We start from the raw sequence: 19,156 nt of genomic DNA on the forward strand, positions 1-19,156 counted from the left end.
CCAATCAAGAAAAAAACATACAAATTTTTATTATAAACACATTTCAAAACACAATTCTTCTAATTATATTATGTTATTACATTATATTATCTGGAAGCCCCTATACACTTCCATATCATAATTCTTCTAAAAATTAAAAACACAAAATATATTATATTATACTTGTATTAAAAATATTTATAAATAACACATTAATTGAAAAGTAATAAAATGCATAAATAAGCAATGTTGCATGAATTATGATCAATACTTGATATTTGATAGTAACCAGCAATTTCACACGATTTGCTAATCGCCTTGTGAATTCTGATCGGTTCAGAGCGAATTGCAAATTTAAAAAGCAGTTAACTAGCAAACTATGTTTCACCAATGGGAACACTTTGAAGCACAACAGTCTCAACAGTAAGACCGGGCCCGAACCCGAATAAAACACCCCAATGAAGCCCTTCGCCAGTTGTAGTTTTCCCATCCTCACAAGACTTCTTCCTCATCTCATCAAGAATAAACAAAACACAAGCACTAGACATATTCCCATAATCCCTTAAAACATTTCTTGTAGCTTTAAGTTTCTCTTTATCAAGACCCAATTTCTCCTCAACTTGATCCAAAATAGCGGGCCCACCAGGATGAGCAATCCAAAAAATGGAGTTCCAATCATTTATCCCAAATGGGTTAAATGCATCTTCAAGAGCTTTGTTTATATTCTTTGAGATTAAACCAGGAACATCTTTTAGTAAGTGAAAAGTTAGGCCCACTTCACGTAAGTGTCCATCTATTGCACCTTCCGAATCTGGAATTATGGTTTGGGCTGTCCACACCATTTTGAATAAGGGCCTTTCAATGGGTTCATTTGGGTCTGCACCCACTATTAAGGCTCCTGCCCCATCACCAAACAAGGCTTGGCCCACCATTGAGTCTAGATGGGTTTCAGTTGGCCCGCGAAAACATATCGCGGTGATCTCTGAGCAAACCACTAGGACTCGTGCTCCACGATTGTTCTCGGCTAAGTCCTTAGCCAGGCGGAGGACTGTACCACCTGTAGGCCGAAATCAACATCTTTATATATTATGTTATGTGAAACCTAATTGTTTTAGGTATTAACTCCCTTGGGAAAGTTTGTTATAAATAGACTACAAAAGCTATAAATCAATTCATCTTATAAATACAAGAACTTTAATTCAAAATAGAAACTTTATTTATTTTTTTTGGTATTAGAGCGGGTACATGTATGTTCAGCGGGTTCATAAATAGTGGTGTTTCCTTCTAATAAAAAATAATGACCTTGGTGAATTTGAAGAGAGTAACACGTTTTTATTTAAGTTATAAAAGAAGTAATACGTGATGAAGATTAGTTGATCTCTCATTGAAAAATTAAGAGGAATATATAACTAATATATAATTTAGTGGGCTACTCACCAGCAAAACAACCTTGTTGGTAGAGCATAAAGCGGCGGACGGATGGGCGAAGGCCGAGGAGTTTAGTGAGCTGATAATCAGCACCGGGCATGTCGATACCGGAAGTGGTGCACATGATCACATGGGTGATTTTGGATTTGGGTTGTCCCCATTCTTTGATGGCTTTGATAGCAGCTTCTTTGCCGAGCCTAGGAACTTCAGCCACCACCATGTCTTGTCTAGTGTCTAGTGATGAACCCATATACTCGCACATATTTGGATTGTCCAACAAAATATCTTCAGTTAAGTACATGTAACGTTTGTTGATCATTGATTTATCACCTACAAGATTTATAAAAAAAAAGAAATTAAATAATTATTACTCTTTTTATCCCTTAAATTTGTCGCAATTTCATTTTAAAAACGTTTTTTGAACTTTGCAATATTTTTAAGCTTTTTTTATGAAAAAAATAATGACTTAGAATTACTCTCGCCATTACTATTTGATATTTTCATACTCTTCATGAAAGTTTAAAAAATTTGAATCTTTTAGATAGTAGAAATATTATTTTATTGATAAAAAATAAGATCCATATTTATAGAAAAATGTATAAAAAATAAAATTAGTGAAAAATATAGAAATCATGCACAAACATTAAAAAAATAAATTAAAATTAGTGGAGAAAAATATAAAGATCATAAACAGTATAAAAATATTAAAATAAAGTTAGTGTAAAATAAGTGAAAATTATAAACATTAAAAATATTAAAATTAGAATAATTAAGTCAAAAAATATGATATAAATAAAAATATTATTTAGGATAACAACAAATGAAAATTAAAATCATTAGCTTTAAAAGGTAAATTCTGAATATTAACCATTCCAAATACACGACTATCATTATTGTTGCTCCTGCCAACCAACAAACGTAAGTACTTCTATGATTTAGGAGTATACAACCGCATACAATGCTACAATACAAGTAGTAATATATATGTAATTTAATTAATATTAGTCATGCAAAACTTGCTTCATTCTTAAATAAACTTTGTCACAATTTAGTGTAATATTTCACCTGTTTTAATTTATTTATTTATTTATTTATTTATTTATTTATTTATTATGTGTACATTTTAGCAAAAAAATAAATTATCATAATGATTAAAGTGTAACAAATAAACTGTAATAAAAGGAGTAGTAATTTATGACATAAGTAAATATTTCTCAAAAATACAATTTTCTTCCCTAAAATTTCATTTTCATTTATTCCAAATTTATTTATTTAAAATAATTGGGCAAAACTTTTTTGATACATGCTCTAGAGAGTAGATATATTTACCCTAGCACATTTTTAAATACGACAGTTGTATGGTGAAATTATCTCTATTGGGTTGACCCATTTAATACATTTAGTCTATTACAGTGATTCCTTATAAGTTTTAAAGTGATTAATTAGAAAATGCAATAATTATATGAGTCTGACTATTAAGACGATTTCATACAAAACGAGCTATTATCTCGATGTATCTGAATATATTTTTCTCCCTATATAAAACTATAAAGTTTCATCAAAAATATAGTTTAATTCACAAAGTAATCATAAACTAGAACGCACCATGATTTGCAAATTGGGTTGGTCAAACATAAACTATCCAAATTAAACTTTTTTTCTAGTAATTATGCAATTTAATTTTTGATTACTAGGTAAATTTGAAGAAGGGAAATGCTATGTACAAATCAAATTTGGAATTTTTTTTAAAGTGGTATTTAATCTCCAATTTATAAAATAAGGCTGGATACTCATAATTATTCATCTGCCTTCTTATACACAACAAAAATTATGTTTGGAAAAAATTACCTAAAATAATCCATCTTTTTATGATTTTTCTACAATAATCCCATATATTGATTAACCATAAATAATCCCAATTTTATAGAGCAAACTCGGGTAACCGGATGACCTACTATAATAAATTTTCTTTTAAAAGAAAGATTTAAAAAAAGATAAATTAAAATAAAATGTCAAAAAAATGTTAAAATTAATTAGAATTTTTTATGTGAAGTTTCAAATTTTTTCTCTAACTTTATGTTAATTTTCAGTTTGCTTTTTTTGATAAATTACCTACTATAGCAGGTTATCCGGTTACCCGAATTTACTCTAGGTAAATACCCCATAAAATTGAGATTATCCATAGTTAATCTATAGATGGAATTATTATAGGAAAATCACGAAATTATTAATTTATTCTAAATAATTTTTCTATTATTTTTCCGTATGAATTATTTTGTCTGTTAGAACCTACTCCAGTTAGTCAATTTATTTCTAGCTAGCACCTACACTTTTCTAAGAGCCACGTTTCTATGTGCAAGTCTTATTAAGAATAAAAGACAAAATAACAAATATTAAATCTATAGAAAATTTAATATATTAGGTAGCATCATTTTATTGTTGGTCAATTAAGTAAATACAAATATTTTTTAAATAATTTAATGAAGTTATTTATTAATTAAATAGTTAGTAGAGTTATAGTTTATTGTAATATAATAATTAATTATTGGATAAATTTTTAAATTGCTTATCTATAAAATTAGTATAAGAAGCATTTTCCGAAAATATTGAGTTCAATTTTCACTTATTTTTTTCTTTTTTCAGTCAACCCTATAGTTTAAAAAATATAAGTCTCTAACTATATATTAATTAAATCTTAACCATACTTGACAACTAAAGACATCCGATACAATAATGGTTTATTATTAAGGCTTGTGAAAGGGCTAGCTGAAAATCAAATTCAAGATTATTTCTGAAAAGTGATATTTGATTTTAACTGATCATAAATACATGATTCTAATATAATTAAATTTTAGGCTACTTTATTGAGGTAATAATGAATCAGAAATTCTTAAATGAGTTAGTTTCATGGCGGCGAGACAATCGCTATTAGGCTGACTTATACAGTTAGTACGTTAAAGGACCTGATCATTTATAATTTTAAAATAATTAATTAGAGAAATAGACTAATTATATGAACAAATATATAATGAGAATAATTCATAAACAACTAGTGGTTGTTGTCATTTTTTATGTATTCTTGGTGGTCACGTAAAATAACTCAGCGGATTCACGTACATTACAACGAAACTTTGCATGAGGGCAAAACCAAACACTAAATAGCTTATTTTCGACACTTTATCTGCATCATAAACTTTTCTATACCTAAAAAACAACTTATAAAAGTGTGTTATATAATTCAAATTATATTAAAAAAATATATATTTTATATGTATGTTTTGCGTAAGGTAACTGATGTGTGCTCTATTATTATATATATATATATATATATATATATATATATATATTAATATATCATTACTTTTAATTAATAAGAAAAAAATATAATAACTCATTACTATCCTCCTTTGGATTTCGTAACAAATATACATATCGACACGCATTTTTAATCGTTTGTAATATCTCTTATTACATACACATCAAGACAATAAAAAAAAAAAAATTCTATATGACTATTTTTTTTTTGCAAAGTAACTATAATTTTTATGACAATAAGTTACTTATAAACGTCAAAGTAAACCTTTTAAAAATTGCAAATTAAAAGTGAAACTATTAACCTTAAAAAGAAATTAAAAATAGTATTCTTATCCCAGAAAAAATGATTAGAATAGTTGATTTTAAAAGTAATTAGTGATAAAAAAAATCTGCACAACATAATACTTTTATAATATATATATATATATATATATATATATATATATATATATATATATATATATATATATATATATATATATATATATTCGCCTTACTCATTAGCTCAAGTTTTTGGTTGATTTAACTTTACTTCCTTGACATAGTATTTCTTCGTGATAAGAGGTCAAGAATTCAAATCTCAATCACCTCTTATTTATAACAAAATATTTAGCGTCAGGTACCAAAACGGTTTGTGTCGAATTCACACTACTAGCTCAAAAGACTCTCGTATGAGGGAGCATGTTATATAAAATATCCCGAGGCCTCCAGCAATATGGTTAAGTTAGTTTCTTGACATACATGAAAACGAAGATCAAAAAAGGCATTAGATCATGACTTACACATGCGTTGAAATTTCTCCTTCAACTGAGTCAAGTGTTCGCTTTTAGTAATGCGAAAATAATAATCAGGATAATCAGCTTGGTACACGCAATTAGGAGGCGTAGCAGTGCCAATAGCCAAGATAGTAGCCGGTCCGTCAGCACGCTGAGCCTTACGGATATCATCGAGCAATAAGTTTGCCATATTTTTAATTTGTTTGTGCAAAAAAAAAAAAAGATACAAACACTAGCAAATTAAAGTAAGGCCAAAAGATGAATAGATAAATTAGTTGTTTGGCGAGAAAAAAGGGAAGAAAAAAGGAGGTGATCAAAAATAAAGAAGCCTAATAAGTAGGCATTCCTCAAGTATTGGAGACGTGATGGATAGATAGATAGTAGTACTCGTGAGTGGTGTGTTAAGGAAGAAGAAGTGATGGATTTATAGTACGTAAAGATCAAAGTGGTAGGTTGAATGGACGGGTAGATGGTGACCACGTGGTTGAGGGTTAGGCCCTTGTTTTGTTATGGTAGATATTGCATTTTCATTTTCCCTTTTTTGTACTACTCCTAATAAACACTATGTACTTTAATCTTTCATCTTTTCATTTGTTGGAGTAACTGAATTTCTTCCTTTAGGCATGATGGGTGGAAACAAATAACTTTGTAAGAAAAAATAGATTATAACTAGGGGAGAGGGGAGGGTTTCACCATGAGACGTTGTTAGAGTATATAACATATCCTGGGGTTTTAACCATCAGCTTAAGCTTTTGGTTGAGTTGGTTCCTTGACATGGTAATCAGAAGCCAACGTGAGAGGTCACGGGTTCGTTATTGGCTAAATAATCTAACTAATATAATCATTAGTATATGAGCTTCTTGTTTTAAAGTTATCTCACTGAGAGACGATCTCTTAAAAGAGTAGCTCATTTAATTTTTTATGTTTAGAAAATTGAGGCTCTTCGGATGGCTGGTCTTGAGATTTGAAAGGCTCGGGGTAAAACATTAATTATGGGTCCCTAATTACTAAATATACTATTAAGGCCTCTAACTAATAATAACAATAAAACGTCGTTTTTCTAATTTTTTGGATGTGCCCGAGACACAAGCCTTTCTTTCCCCTTTCTAATGTAAAATAGAGTAAAATGAAAAGTAGCTATCAGAGTGTTGTGCGATTAGAAGTTCCCGCTTAAACTACAAGGTAAATTTTATTGGGTTGCAGTAAGGCTCGTCTTGTTATATGGGACAAAATGTTAGCCCATTAAGAAAATTCATGAGAGAAAGATGGAAGTTGTGAAGATGCATATGCTAAGATTGATGTGCGACCACACCATGATAGATAGTATTAGAAATGAGGTTATTACAATGAAGCTAGAGGTTGCTCCGATTTCTACCAAGTTGTGTGAAGGTAGATTGAGGTGGTTTGGTCATATGTAAAGAAAAACTAGAGGTTCGCTCGCAATCTCCTCTTAACGAGGGTATTGGTCTGCCTTTTTTTCACCCTCTCCATACCCTGCCTTAGGCGGGATTCATTGGGATAATGATGATGATGATTTAAGTTCAATTTACATTAAACTCAAAGTTGGACAAATGAGTAATATTGTTACGTATTTTTTTAAGTTTTAGTTTTCTATGAATTTAGAACACACTATAATTATATTGATTAAATACACTTTTTAGTTTTTAATATTGTGATAAAGAGAATTTCGTACAAATAAAAGATAAGAATGTAATTGATTTAGACTAAATATCATCTTTTTCAAGTAAAATTATGAGATTAAATTTCATTTAAATTTTCTTTTTCTCAGCCTACTATATAGTATATAAAATGGGAGGAAATTAATGTTATAGTGGTTAGAGATAGAATTCCATAGAGAAAGTATTAAGGGGGAGTAGATTGAAGTAACATCAAAAAAGATGTTGTTCTCATTTGTTTTCATACCTTTTTTTACATTTACTTATTCTTAATTTTTACTTAATTCAAAAATCTCCCAATTGGGTTACCAAAAACATTAGCTTACTACATGTTTATTACGTTTAATTTACATTCATTGAAATTTGTTATGCTTATAATATGAATTCGACTTTCGGACTTTCCTAACAACTTAAAATTACACATTTAATATGAACGAGTTTAGGAGAGTCAAATTTCTCGAACAAGAAATAAGTATGTTCATTAAATACTTATTTAATATAATTTTAAGTGCCAAATAATGTTGCTATATTATTGTTTTTGTTAAATATAAACGATCATGAAAAATTAAAGAAAAGAAAAATAATAATATTAGAGGTTAAGAAAAATCAAGGAAAACCTAAAATAGCATAGAAGGAACAAATTAAAAGTGACCTGTATGGGTTACACATCTCTGAAGATCTGACTAAAAATAAGTATAGTTGAGGTGCTTAATTCATGTCATAGACTACTAATACCTTTTTCACTTACTTGTTCTTGTCTTTGCCTATTTACATATCACTCTTATACCGGTAATTATGTAGTTATTTATATTTATATTTATTTTTAATTGTAATTATATTTATTTTAATTTATGCTAATTGTCCAACTTGTGTTATAAGATATAAGCTTGCGGATTTAGTCTCACTCATCCTTTTTAGTTGCAAGAACCTCTCTTTTTGGAAGGTTTTTTTGAGTTGAAAGACTTCTTGGTCACATCCTTCTTTATGGATATGGGTTGCCGTCTTTCATTCTTTCCCGAACTCTAATAGTATTTCCTATTAACAGAATACATTGGATACAATGATGATGATTAAACGTGTATGGGCCTCACTTTGGTGTCAAACATAGCATGACTCGACACTGTTCTCAGCACGACTTGCACAACCCAACTTAGCCTAAGTTAGTGGCGAAGCTACATGGGGATCTACTTTCGCAGTCTAATATAATGACCTATTTTTTGACGTCGGTCCCTACAGATTTTTCGACTTAATATTGATAGTTTTGCTTTATAATATTCCACCCCTTAACTCTTGTTTTTTTAGCTTCGTCCATAATCCGAGTGATGGTGGCCTAGCACATTATGATTTTCATAGTTATTACTTATTAGTTGATCTTTGCTGTTGAAGAGAAATATTGGTGATTAGGTCGAATTTGTTAGTTAATGATTGTACTTTCTCAAATTTTTATGAGTGATCATTTCTACTTGGACCGGTCATTATATATTTTTAAAAATATTATATGTAGGATTAAAAATAATGTAAGTAGACATTTAAGATATTAAAAATAGACATTAAAGATACGGTAAGTAACATTAAGAATAATATAAATAGACATTAAGAATATGATAAGTAGATATTACTCTTTAATGAATTAGGCTTAAAATACGTCTATCAAAAAGCCGATATCTCAAGAGACTAGTTGATTTTAGCTAATTCACTCATACATAATTCTATTTTTCTCAACTGCAATTATGATGTAATTTAGAGTTTCAGAACCTATTTCCCATTTGATTTTTACGTGGCATCCAAATACCAAGTTTGACATGTTACAAATTGTTATATATGTAACAGACTTACTATAAAACACGTCCTAATTTGTAACATATCTTAATCTTTAAAGGAATGGGCATTGTTTTACTGTTGTCTAGTTTGTAACATATCTTAATCTTTTTTGTTTTACTGTTGCATAGTGTCTATAGCTAATTAGCTGTATAAAAGTCCAAGGCCCAAGGGCATGTAAATTCTTTTTTGTAGTTGTACTCTTGAGTAAAGATGAGTATGAAACCATATTCTCCTAAGCAAGAAAGGATGCAAGTGGTGCAAATTGAGTGGAATTATTAGAAAAAAAAGGTGCAAACAGTGCGAGTGTTTTGTAGAATAGTTGAAAAAGATCAGATCCGATAAGCATTCAATCTTTAATGCAATTTAATGCGCCGAAAATCAACCTAAGATCTCAACAACTATAGTAGGTAGTATTAATGAATAACATTTGAAAATTAAAGATGTAGAATCCAGATGTAGCTCGATGAAAGTTAAAAGCATTCAATCGGGCAACGATGGACACTTACAGATGAACCAGATGAAGATAAAAGGGAAACCCCTTCAATCTACTTGTTTCTTCATCATTAATATCCCAGAGATGTAACGGTTTCTACCTATCAATTAAGTGGAAACCTGACTAATTTCTGAATTTAACATTCAATTTGAAAATGAAATCGTAAAATTGATGAAATAGATTGCAATTTAGGGCTCAAATGTATCTCTTATAGCAATAAATTATACTATTGAGGCAACGAATGAGCACTGTAATTTCATTTTCCAGACAACAAACGGTCTATTGCAGTTTATATTTACAATAAACACCTGCCTATGTCTGGATCGAAGGAATTCCTGAGCAAATTTTAGTACAAAATCTTTTACCGAAATATTTAGTGATAAACAAGAACATTACAGGTGAAATTAAAACCAAAAATAAACGATGAATTAAAAAGAGAATCTCAGATAAACTCAACAAAGGAGCGTTGCAGACATTCAACACAGCATCAGATTCTGTCCGCCCGTCTGCTTATCATCATCATCGATTTTTCTTTATTTTCAGATTAAACAACATTTTTTCAGATGATTCAGTTTTCTACCAACAACAATAAAAAATTACAACAAAAATTCAAATCTCGTAGTATTAATACAATGAACCAATCAAACACAATTGGATAGATTTTCCACATATGATAAGCAAAAGAATGAAAAAATAAAATAGCGTTAGTAGGGAAAATCAGGAAATCGGAATGAAAGAAACTAACGAACGAATTGATTTTCAGCTGTCAAAGTGGACACTGCATTTTTGCTTTCATATTTATACCATTAAAAATTAGGGTTTTGAGGGTTTGAATACTACTTGGTTGTCGATTGAGGCAGGCCCATAATTATTCAACGGGCGCAATGTCCATTAGAAGCCCGAGTTTAAAAGGATTGACCTCTTAATGGGCTATATTAGATGGGACCAGATTCGAAAATCTGAATCGAACACGAAAGTTACTCGACCCCAAAAAATATATATTTTTTAGATTTATTGAATTGGCATTACTCGAACCGGTTCATAACTGAAATATAAATATTAAAACAATAGTTATTTATTTTAAATAATTCTATTTTTAATAATTTATAATTAGATTTTAATGAGCAATCGATTAATAGATAATTAAATAGTTGAATTTAGTTAGTTTAAAATTTAAACGTAATTAAGTAACTCAAATGTTATACACGTTCATTTTAGTCTAATAAAATTATTTAGATTAATTTCATTCACTCAATTAGATCAAGTTTAAAATATTCAATCATATACATTTTATAAAAGGCTTGAAAAATTCCAAATGTCACAATTTAAGAGGTATTTCTAAATGGAACTCATTTATTGGCTAAAAAAATCAAATTTCATTTGATCTTGACTATTATTTTATTGTATCTTTGACTAGCAATTATTTATTGGTTAAATTGAGTAAATTAGAGGAAATAATATACTGCATTATATATTGTTGACAATTCCACAATCATAGAATTGATTTATACATATATCTGTCAAAAATAAGTGATTCTACTGCATAATATCTTTGACTTTTATTTTTTAATATCATATGCTTATAGATGTTGATGTTAAAAAACCGTGCGATGCATGAGTTTTTACACTAGTATCACATATAAGCATAATTACAACTCTATATTAGACTTATATGTAGTTATGACTCCTTTCATTTACTCTAATAAATCGAGTTTAGTTATTTAACTTTGTAATACGATTGCTTCATATTTAAATAGCAAATAACATAAAAAAAATCTAATACATAATTTAGTTTGGAATATTCACTATAACTAGTTTAGAATATTCACTATAATATTCATTTTAACAAACTTAGTAGAAAAGCCACAATAGTCTAGTTGAATAATATTTTTATTAGTTTCATTTACTCGGATAGACTAAGTTTCGAGTATTGTACATAAAGTATAATCGACTCATATTCTATCATTTTATCAGTTAGTCCATCAAGGGTCAATGTTTAATAAAATATTTTAAAACAAATTCGATGAAAATGATGGAATCTAAATTTTAATTAAGTGCCAAACAAGTAAAAGTAACAAACTAACAATTACCAATTGATATTAATCAAAAATGAATACGAGTATCCCTAAAAAATATAAAGTTTATAGAAGTATGTTATTAACTCAATTGATAGTAAGTGTAGTGAATTGTACTTGATGATAAAGCTTGAATCCGATATGTTTATAATAAAATAAAATCAATTATCAATCGATGATAACCCGAAATCAATTGACACTCAAGTATGTCAATGTAACACCCCGTCATTTTGTGACATTATTATTTGTTATTATAATAATTTTTAGAGATTTTATAATTACATTAAATTATTTAAAATCAATTAAATTGATTACTTATATATATAAATTTAAAAAGGCTAACAAATTTATATTAAAAATAAATTTGCAATTACTGAAATAAAAAGGCTCAAATTAAAATCATACTTATATTAAAAATTATGGAGCACAATAAAATGGGGTTTTAGTTTATTTTATTTTGAGCTTTGCTAGAAAATTCACCCTAACATCGGAGGATTTGGGTTTTTAAGTGAGACTACACATAGCTCACATCCCACAAAACTCACCGTTCCCTCTCCTCTCTTCGCTCCTCATTGTTTTGTACCTCTACAAACAACCAACACCGGTCTCCTCTCCCTCCCACGAGCAGCAGGTGGCAGCCATACACCAGCCCCGGTTTTCGTGACCTCCAGCAGGTAGCAGTCGTACAACTGCTTTCTGACCTTCCTCCACCACCTTGTGCAACCACCACCACCACAATCACTTTATCTCTCCACCCTTTTTTAGTTTTACCTCTGTGAGTCATCACTTCTTACCCTATTTTGATTTTCTTGCTTCTAATTGAAATTTCATCATGGTTTTTGGGTTTTGTGTTGATTTTATATTATATTTATTGAAGCTTATTATGAGTGATAGTTAAAGGTGTTGTCTTTAAACATAAATCAATTAGGGTTTGATTTAGAGATGAAATTACTAAATTATAAATGGGTGATTGTTAATCACAAGTACTCTTGTAAGGTTGTTATTGTTGTTATTGAAATTATAAATGAGGTAATGAGTATAGTGTCAACTTATTGTTGATGGTTGCTAAAGTTACGTGTTGTGATGTTTTGATCGTAGTTTTTCTCGCTTTGGGGAGTGTAGCGAATGATATTGCGATGTGATAACTTTAAGATTTGTCATTATCATCATACTAGTGTCATATTAAGATTGTAAGATTTAAGTGTGAATTATTATGTTTTTAAAGTAATGGGAATCATATAACTCACATTTAGTTGATGTAAAGAAACGATTCACATAATAATTCTATTCTTAAAGCGGTGGAAAGACTTGTGTAGTTGTTAAGTTAATGATTATGATTATGTTGAATGAGATGTGTGCGTGCTAGAGTAATTAGAGACTTATCTTGAAGGGATGATAGTGGTTTGACATTTAGTTGGTATGACAAAGTAGATAAGTGGACTTATTAGTTCTACTTCTAACTTATATAGGTGCCCATTTTATAAGAGGAAGGTAAAACTTTAGTTGGGGGGTTTTTGTGACTTTTTGATCGTGCAGTGATGCTGACAGGTACGTGCACGCAGTAACTAATCCTTATATGCAATTTGCTTAAAGACATTATTGTTTATTGTGATAATATGCATTGTATCAAAAGTATGAGGTATTAGTGAATACACTTTGTATGAAGAGTTATCGACTATGAAATCTTTGCGCTTGGAATAGTTTAAAGAATGAGAGTGTTAGTAGAAGGCACAGACCACCCCCTTATTTATTTGAGAATTGGATTATGCCTTACTTGGAGTTAGAATGACTCCTTTATAGGTGAATTTCATATTTTGTTTTCGTTGCTCAGTGGGTTTCGGCGTTCTGCTGTCCCAGGGCACTCATTAATAGTCGAAAGCGGGAGCTATTCCCATTTGATAAAGTATTAGATTATGATAAGCTGGCGTGAGTCAATTGAATTATGTCCGGTTGATATAATAGTCCCCTAGGTGAGATCTTACGTGATCATTGTATGGGGGGTATGAGCATACTTTTGTCATTGGGTCGATACCGCCCTTTGACTGAAGTGTTACCATGCGGGCCTTGCCAACCCCAATATGGTGGCCTCATCACTGGATTAGTACCCCAGTGTGTTAGTTTTCCCAAAGGTAGGACTTGAGAGGGCCAGCTGAAGGGTATGAGCTCACACTTTGCCATGGGCACCGGGTGGTTGATAACGCCCTTAGCCGTGTCACTATGCTATGAAGTGGAGAAAAGATCTACAGATAGAATGTTACTCATTGATAGAAAGTTTATTCATTCATAAAAAGCTTACACACTGATAGAACGTTTGCTCATTGATAGGAAATTTATTGAATGATAGAGTAGTTTATGCTAGTGAGAAGTGGGCCTAAGTTAAGTTACCTCAAGGAAGTTATCAGTCCCAAAGATAGACTATGATTACACTTACTTTAAGATAGACAAGCTCTATAAGGTCATGTGTTAGGTAGTCTGTTAATGCCTTGTTTGAGTTGATACTACGCGTGTTTTGCAAGAGTTTATGTTTTGAGAAGAGGAGTGTGAAGACCTGCATTCTACCCAAGAACACATGGTTCGAGTTGGAAAGGACATAATGAGATTAAGAAGTATAAGTGAACGATAAACGATTACTATCTGTGCTTGTATCTTATGAAATCATCTTATGTTCGTTGTATAACATAATGTTATCTAGTAGTTGGTCGTATTATATTTGATGCTAGTTACTGACGTGTACGTGTTTGTGTTTATGTTTGATTGTTGATGACTCTCTATGATTGTCCTGATATGACACATTGTGCTTTGGTCTGATGTCGAGCAGCCCGAGGATCATAAACAGGCGTAGTAGGTATTGAAACTTTTTTTGCATTGCATTGGGGGCGAGTGATGAGGGCGAAGCATAACCTATGTCATACCGTTATCTTTTGATTTTGTAGCTCTTGTTTATCTTTTGTACACTTTGGTTGTATACGTTTTGTTATGAAGCCTTGTATCCTCCTTTGTTTATTTGTATTTTCGTTGCATAGAATTTTGTATGGTATTAAGGAGTTGAGTCATTTTAAAACGCAAGTGTCGACACTGGAACCACGATTGATGCTTAGCATGTTGATTTGAGAAGCCGACGATGAATCATTCCGCCGTGGTGTGAGATTTTAAAGGCAATGATGCCTTAGATTAGTTTAATGTTTTTATTGTGCTAATTGCTCTACCACATGTTCGATGTTTAGTAGAGATGTTGACGAATTTTTCACTCACCTTTTAAAGCTAATCTTTAACGTATACATATAATTTTTTTTTCCTTTCTTCTCTTTTTATGTAACACCCGAATTTCCTCCTGTTATTTACGATTTTGGTTTCGTATAAGGGGTTGGAATTCAGAGGTATTACAGCCAAACTAGTACAAACCTGATACTCCAAACAACTTATCTTCAACTGAATCGTAACTATGCAACTCAACTCCAGTATGACCTTGTCGCAACCTATATCCAAAAAGAAACCAATTCGAATGTAACCAAATCGACACCTGGTTGAAAATTCGATAACTTAAATAAACACCACACAAAATATTTTCATACTTTTTCATTAAAGGTGTTCATAAACGAATAGCAAACCAGGCTTGCCTCAAAAACCTACCAATGGGACTAAATTTTCAAAAAGCCACTCGCTTTAGCCCACTTACTTTATTTGCTACTAGCCCGCTCTTGTTCTTAATGGGCAGGACCTCCATGATTGAGTTTTTGATTTTAGAATAAGTAAATTACTATTTTTTTATGTTCATATAGTTAGTTTATAGCTTAAAGACAAAAAATGACATTGATCAAGTTAAAAACCAACACAAAATTACCCCTGTCAATTTAGCAATATCGAATTGAAATATTTTTTATTAAGATTTTTCTTATCAGAACTTATAATAATAATAATCACTAGCCACCTATATATAATTCATAAATAAATCTGTAAATTGGTCAGAATTATATTGAATTAAAAGAAATATACATAAATTTACCGTAAATTAAGCAAATCAAAATTGAATTATATGAAAACATCTTTAATTTGGGTTGTTCTTGTTCCCTATATTTGTCTAAAGTTAAAGTAAAAAATACAAAAAAGTTACCCCTTTATCTTAGGAGTCTATTCCCACAATATTGCAAAATAAAAAAATAATTCCCACTTTCCTTAAAATGGAAAAGTAATTCTCACTTTACCGTCCACGTAGGATTATTTTGAAATTTTTTTTTTTTTAATTTTTAATATAACCGCTACTTGAGGTAGCGGTTTTGTTTAGGGAATTGAAGAAAATCGCCAGATGAAATGGCGGTTTGGTAATTTTTTTATTTTTTTAAAAAAAAAAAAAATTTTGGGTAAACCGCCACTTGAAGTGGCGGTTTTATACCTGTACAAAATGGCAGTATCTGTTCTTTTTCTTCACTCATTTCATTTGCTTCCTTCCCTTCGCTGCTGCCGGTTATCTAAAAAAAAAAAATTCTTCAATTCTCATTTACTTCATATTCACAATTCCTCTCATTTAACTAAATTAATCAACTACATTCTCATCTTCTCCTTCTTTACTTGTTCATATTCATCATCATTTAAGGTAATAACATAACCCTAATTCATTTCAATTTGCAAATTGAATATTTTGTTCATTATTGTTTTCAATTGAAGTTATAAATACATTGATTGTTTAATAAATTCTCTTGTTTTCATGATATAAGCTTACATTTTACACATTTGTAGTTGAATTTTAGGATTTGGTTTGTATGCATATAAAGTGTTTGATGATATGCTTCAATGAAAGTTTATTACTTTGTATTTGCAGAATATGGATCATTATCCCGTTATAGTGTATTGGGGTGGGGAAGTAAGTTATACTGGATCCGATGTTGGGTATAATGGAGGATTAAATACAGTGATGTTTATCCATCGTCAAAATACGACTTTTGAGGTGTTTGTTAGCAAAGTCTATGATGTAATTGGTTGTGATCGCAACTCTTTTATGTTAAAATCGGAGATGAAATATCCGGTGACTGGGAAAAATGTGTTAGTCCCGATTAAGAATGATGAAAGCATAAGTGCTCTTGCTTATGCGGCATCACAAGCCCCTGGAACGGCAATGGAGGTTTATGTTGAATTGGTTGCAAGTTTGGATAATGCGAGGGAAGTCATGACTAGCATGGAACTTCCAGAATCAGGTCCTAGTGTACGCCATGATACATTCACAGAAATGCTAAGTAACCCAAATTACGTTAATGAGCACTTGGATGAGAATAGCTCTCCAACTCATTCACGTGGCATTCGTGGTGGTGTAATGAACACCTTTTCCACGAGTCACTTGGGTAGCTTTAATGCGAACGAGGTTGACTCTTTAGATCAGGAGGATGAGCATATTGATTCTGATTCAGAAGAGGATAATGAAAGAAGAGAAGCTCTAGATGCAACGATTAGAGATGGTGCTCCATCTCAAGATTGGCTTAGAATTGATGAGGTTGATCAAAGATTGATTGATGCATGGATGACCTGGAACGATGACAACTCTATGAATGAAAATGGAGACTTTAGGATAGGGCAAGAGTTTAGCTCCTTAGACCACCTTAAGAAGAATGTTAAAGCATGGGCGATTTCTAATAATAGAAACTTCCGTGTAAATGAGTCGGAGCCTTCAAAGTACGTTATCCAATGCACTAATGCGGAGGATATAGGTTGTGAATGGAGGATGCGAGCTGTTATGACCGCAACGGGATCATTTAAGATTGTGCGATATAAGGGTCATAATCAAGATTGCTCAGTACATTACAGTGACGACCATCCCCTCCTTACTTCTGAATTTGTTGCTGATCTTATCGTGGATATGATTAGAGTTGATCCAGCGTTTAAGGTGAAGTCAATCGTTAATTTTGTAAAAAATAAATACGGATTTGTAATAACATATAAGAGAGCTTGGTTGGCCAAAAATAAGGCTATAACAAAAGTGTTTGGGGATTGGGATAAGTCCTTTGAGGAGCTTCCACGGTACGTGCAGGCATTAATGCAATCTAATCCAGGAACAGTGGTGCAATGGGAAGTCCAACCGACAATGGATCCTACCAAAGTGATGTTTCAGCGAATGTTCTGGGCTTTCGGACCATCCATTAAGGGTTTTCCCCACTGTCGTCCCCTTATTTCTATAGATGGTACACATTTGTACGGAAAGTACAGAGGCACACTTATGATTGGTATGTCCATAGATGCAAATTCTCAGTTGTTCCCACTTGCCTTTGCCGTTGTGGAGGGAGAGAGCAACGACACATGGAGTTGGTTCTTGGATTGTATAAGGCATTATGTCACTAAGAGGGACGGCTTATGTGTTATATCTGATCGTCACAAGGGAATTTTGCATGCAATGAATAGAGTTGGAAAAGGTGGGAAGAACCATATGCATTCCATCGGTTTTGTAAACGTCATCTAGCTTCAAACGTGCATAAGAAGTTTAAAAACATAGCGGTTAAGAACTTATTTGGAAAAGCTTCTGAACAGACAAAGATTCGGAAGTATAATTTCTACATGAATCGCCTTAAAGAGCTTAATGAGGACGCGTACAAGTACTTAGTGGATGGTTCTATTCCCGAGCGCCAATGGACTTTGATTCATGACGGTGGGCATCGATATGGAGTGAGAACTACAAACATGTCTGAAGCGTTCAACGGCGTTATGAAAGGGGCCAGGTCACTCCCAATCACTTCATTAGTTAGGATGACATTCTACCGGGTAAACGAATACTTTGCCACAAGGAGGGATTTAGGGAGAAGCAGATTAGATAGTGGACATGTGTATGCAAAGAAACCAAGTGATACGATTGATAAGAATGCTGAAAAAGCACGCTTTCATGATGTTAGGATATATGACACAGTGCGTGGGATATTCGAGGTCACCACTGGTTGTGGCAATAGGATAGCAGGAAAAGGTGGAAAATCCTACATGGTTGACCTCACAGCAACATCATGCACATGTCAGAAACCAACCATCTTCAAGTTACCGTGCTCACATGTTCTTGCAGTATGTCGAGCTCGTAACATATCGTACGATGCTTTTGTGGACCCTTCATTTCGCACTACAAAATACGTATCGACATATAAGAAGTCTTTCATGCCCGTTCCAGACATGTTCACTTGCGATCCTTGGAATGGTCCTACAGTTGTTCCAGATCCCTCAACGAAGCGTGCAAAGGGTCGTCCGCGATCAACTCGTATACGGAACGAAATGGATGCACCGTTGAAGCGTCCTCGTAACTCGTGTACCTTTTGTGGATGTACTGGTCATAATAAGAAAACATGCCCTCGAAGGTCAACAAAGTATTTTTTTTTTTTAAATTTTGTAACAACATGTTCAATCTGATAATATTTAAATGATTTTAATAACACTTATGTATGTTTCAGCGATCATGGCGATGTCGGGCCCAGTAGCGGAGGTTGACGAGTTCACACCATCTCATCGACCGGTGTGCAAAACAAAAGGGGTCGGGGGTTATAGTTTAACAAGCTTTGTATATTCTTATACGACTTGAACTTCTTGTATGAGTTTCCATAATTGTAACATATCTTTGCATTAGTTTCATAATTA

At 31.8% G+C, this 19,156-nt stretch overlaps 3 protein-coding genes across 7 annotated transcripts; 2 read left to right on the forward strand and 1 right to left on the reverse strand.

The window, feature by feature from the left end:
- Nucleotides 1–13: 13 nt before the first annotated feature.
- On the reverse strand, nt 14–5,893 carry LOC130809194 (chalcone synthase-like). The gene is made up of 3 exons (XM_057674858.1): nt 5,505–5,893; nt 1,417–1,737; nt 14–1,036 (listed from the first exon to the last, which is right to left on the reverse strand). Exons 1-3 carry the CDS (start codon nt 5,686–5,688, stop codon nt 357–359), a joined length of 1,185 nt encoding a protein of 394 aa, XP_057530841.1. The 5' UTR covers nt 5,689–5,893; the 3' UTR covers nt 14–356.
- A 6,145-nt stretch (nt 5,894–12,038) lies between these two features.
- Nucleotides 12,039–18,005, forward strand: LOC130809195 (uncharacterized). Of its 5 annotated transcripts, XR_009040782.1 has the most exons (3): nt 12,039–12,338; nt 13,033–13,111; nt 14,382–16,364. XR_009040782.1 is itself a non-coding variant. In XM_057674859.1 (2 exons), the coding sequence occupies exon 2, from the start codon at nt 16,383–16,385 to the stop codon at nt 18,003–18,005; it is 1,623 nt and encodes a 540-aa protein (XP_057530842.1). In that variant the 5' UTR covers nt 12,039–12,338; nt 16,380–16,382. The 5 variants fall into 5 exon arrangements, 1 of the variants encoding a protein (XP_057530842.1); XR_009040780.1 differs by having other exon boundaries at nt 12,039–13,111; XR_009040781.1 differs by having other exon boundaries at nt 13,033–16,364.
- LOC130809196 (uncharacterized) lies at nt 17,978–19,156 on the forward strand. Its single transcript, XM_057674860.1, has 2 exons — nt 17,978–18,888; nt 18,973–19,156. The coding sequence occupies exons 1-2, from the start codon at nt 18,101–18,103 to the stop codon at nt 19,007–19,009; spliced, it is 825 nt and encodes a 274-aa protein (XP_057530843.1). The 5' UTR covers nt 17,978–18,100; the 3' UTR covers nt 19,010–19,156.

The sequence above is a fragment of the Amaranthus tricolor genome, chromosome 3 (assembly GCF_026212465.1).
Source record: "Amaranthus tricolor cultivar Red isolate AtriRed21 chromosome 3, ASM2621246v1, whole genome shotgun sequence".
Taxonomy (NCBI): domain Eukaryota; kingdom Viridiplantae; phylum Streptophyta; class Magnoliopsida; order Caryophyllales; family Amaranthaceae; genus Amaranthus; species Amaranthus tricolor.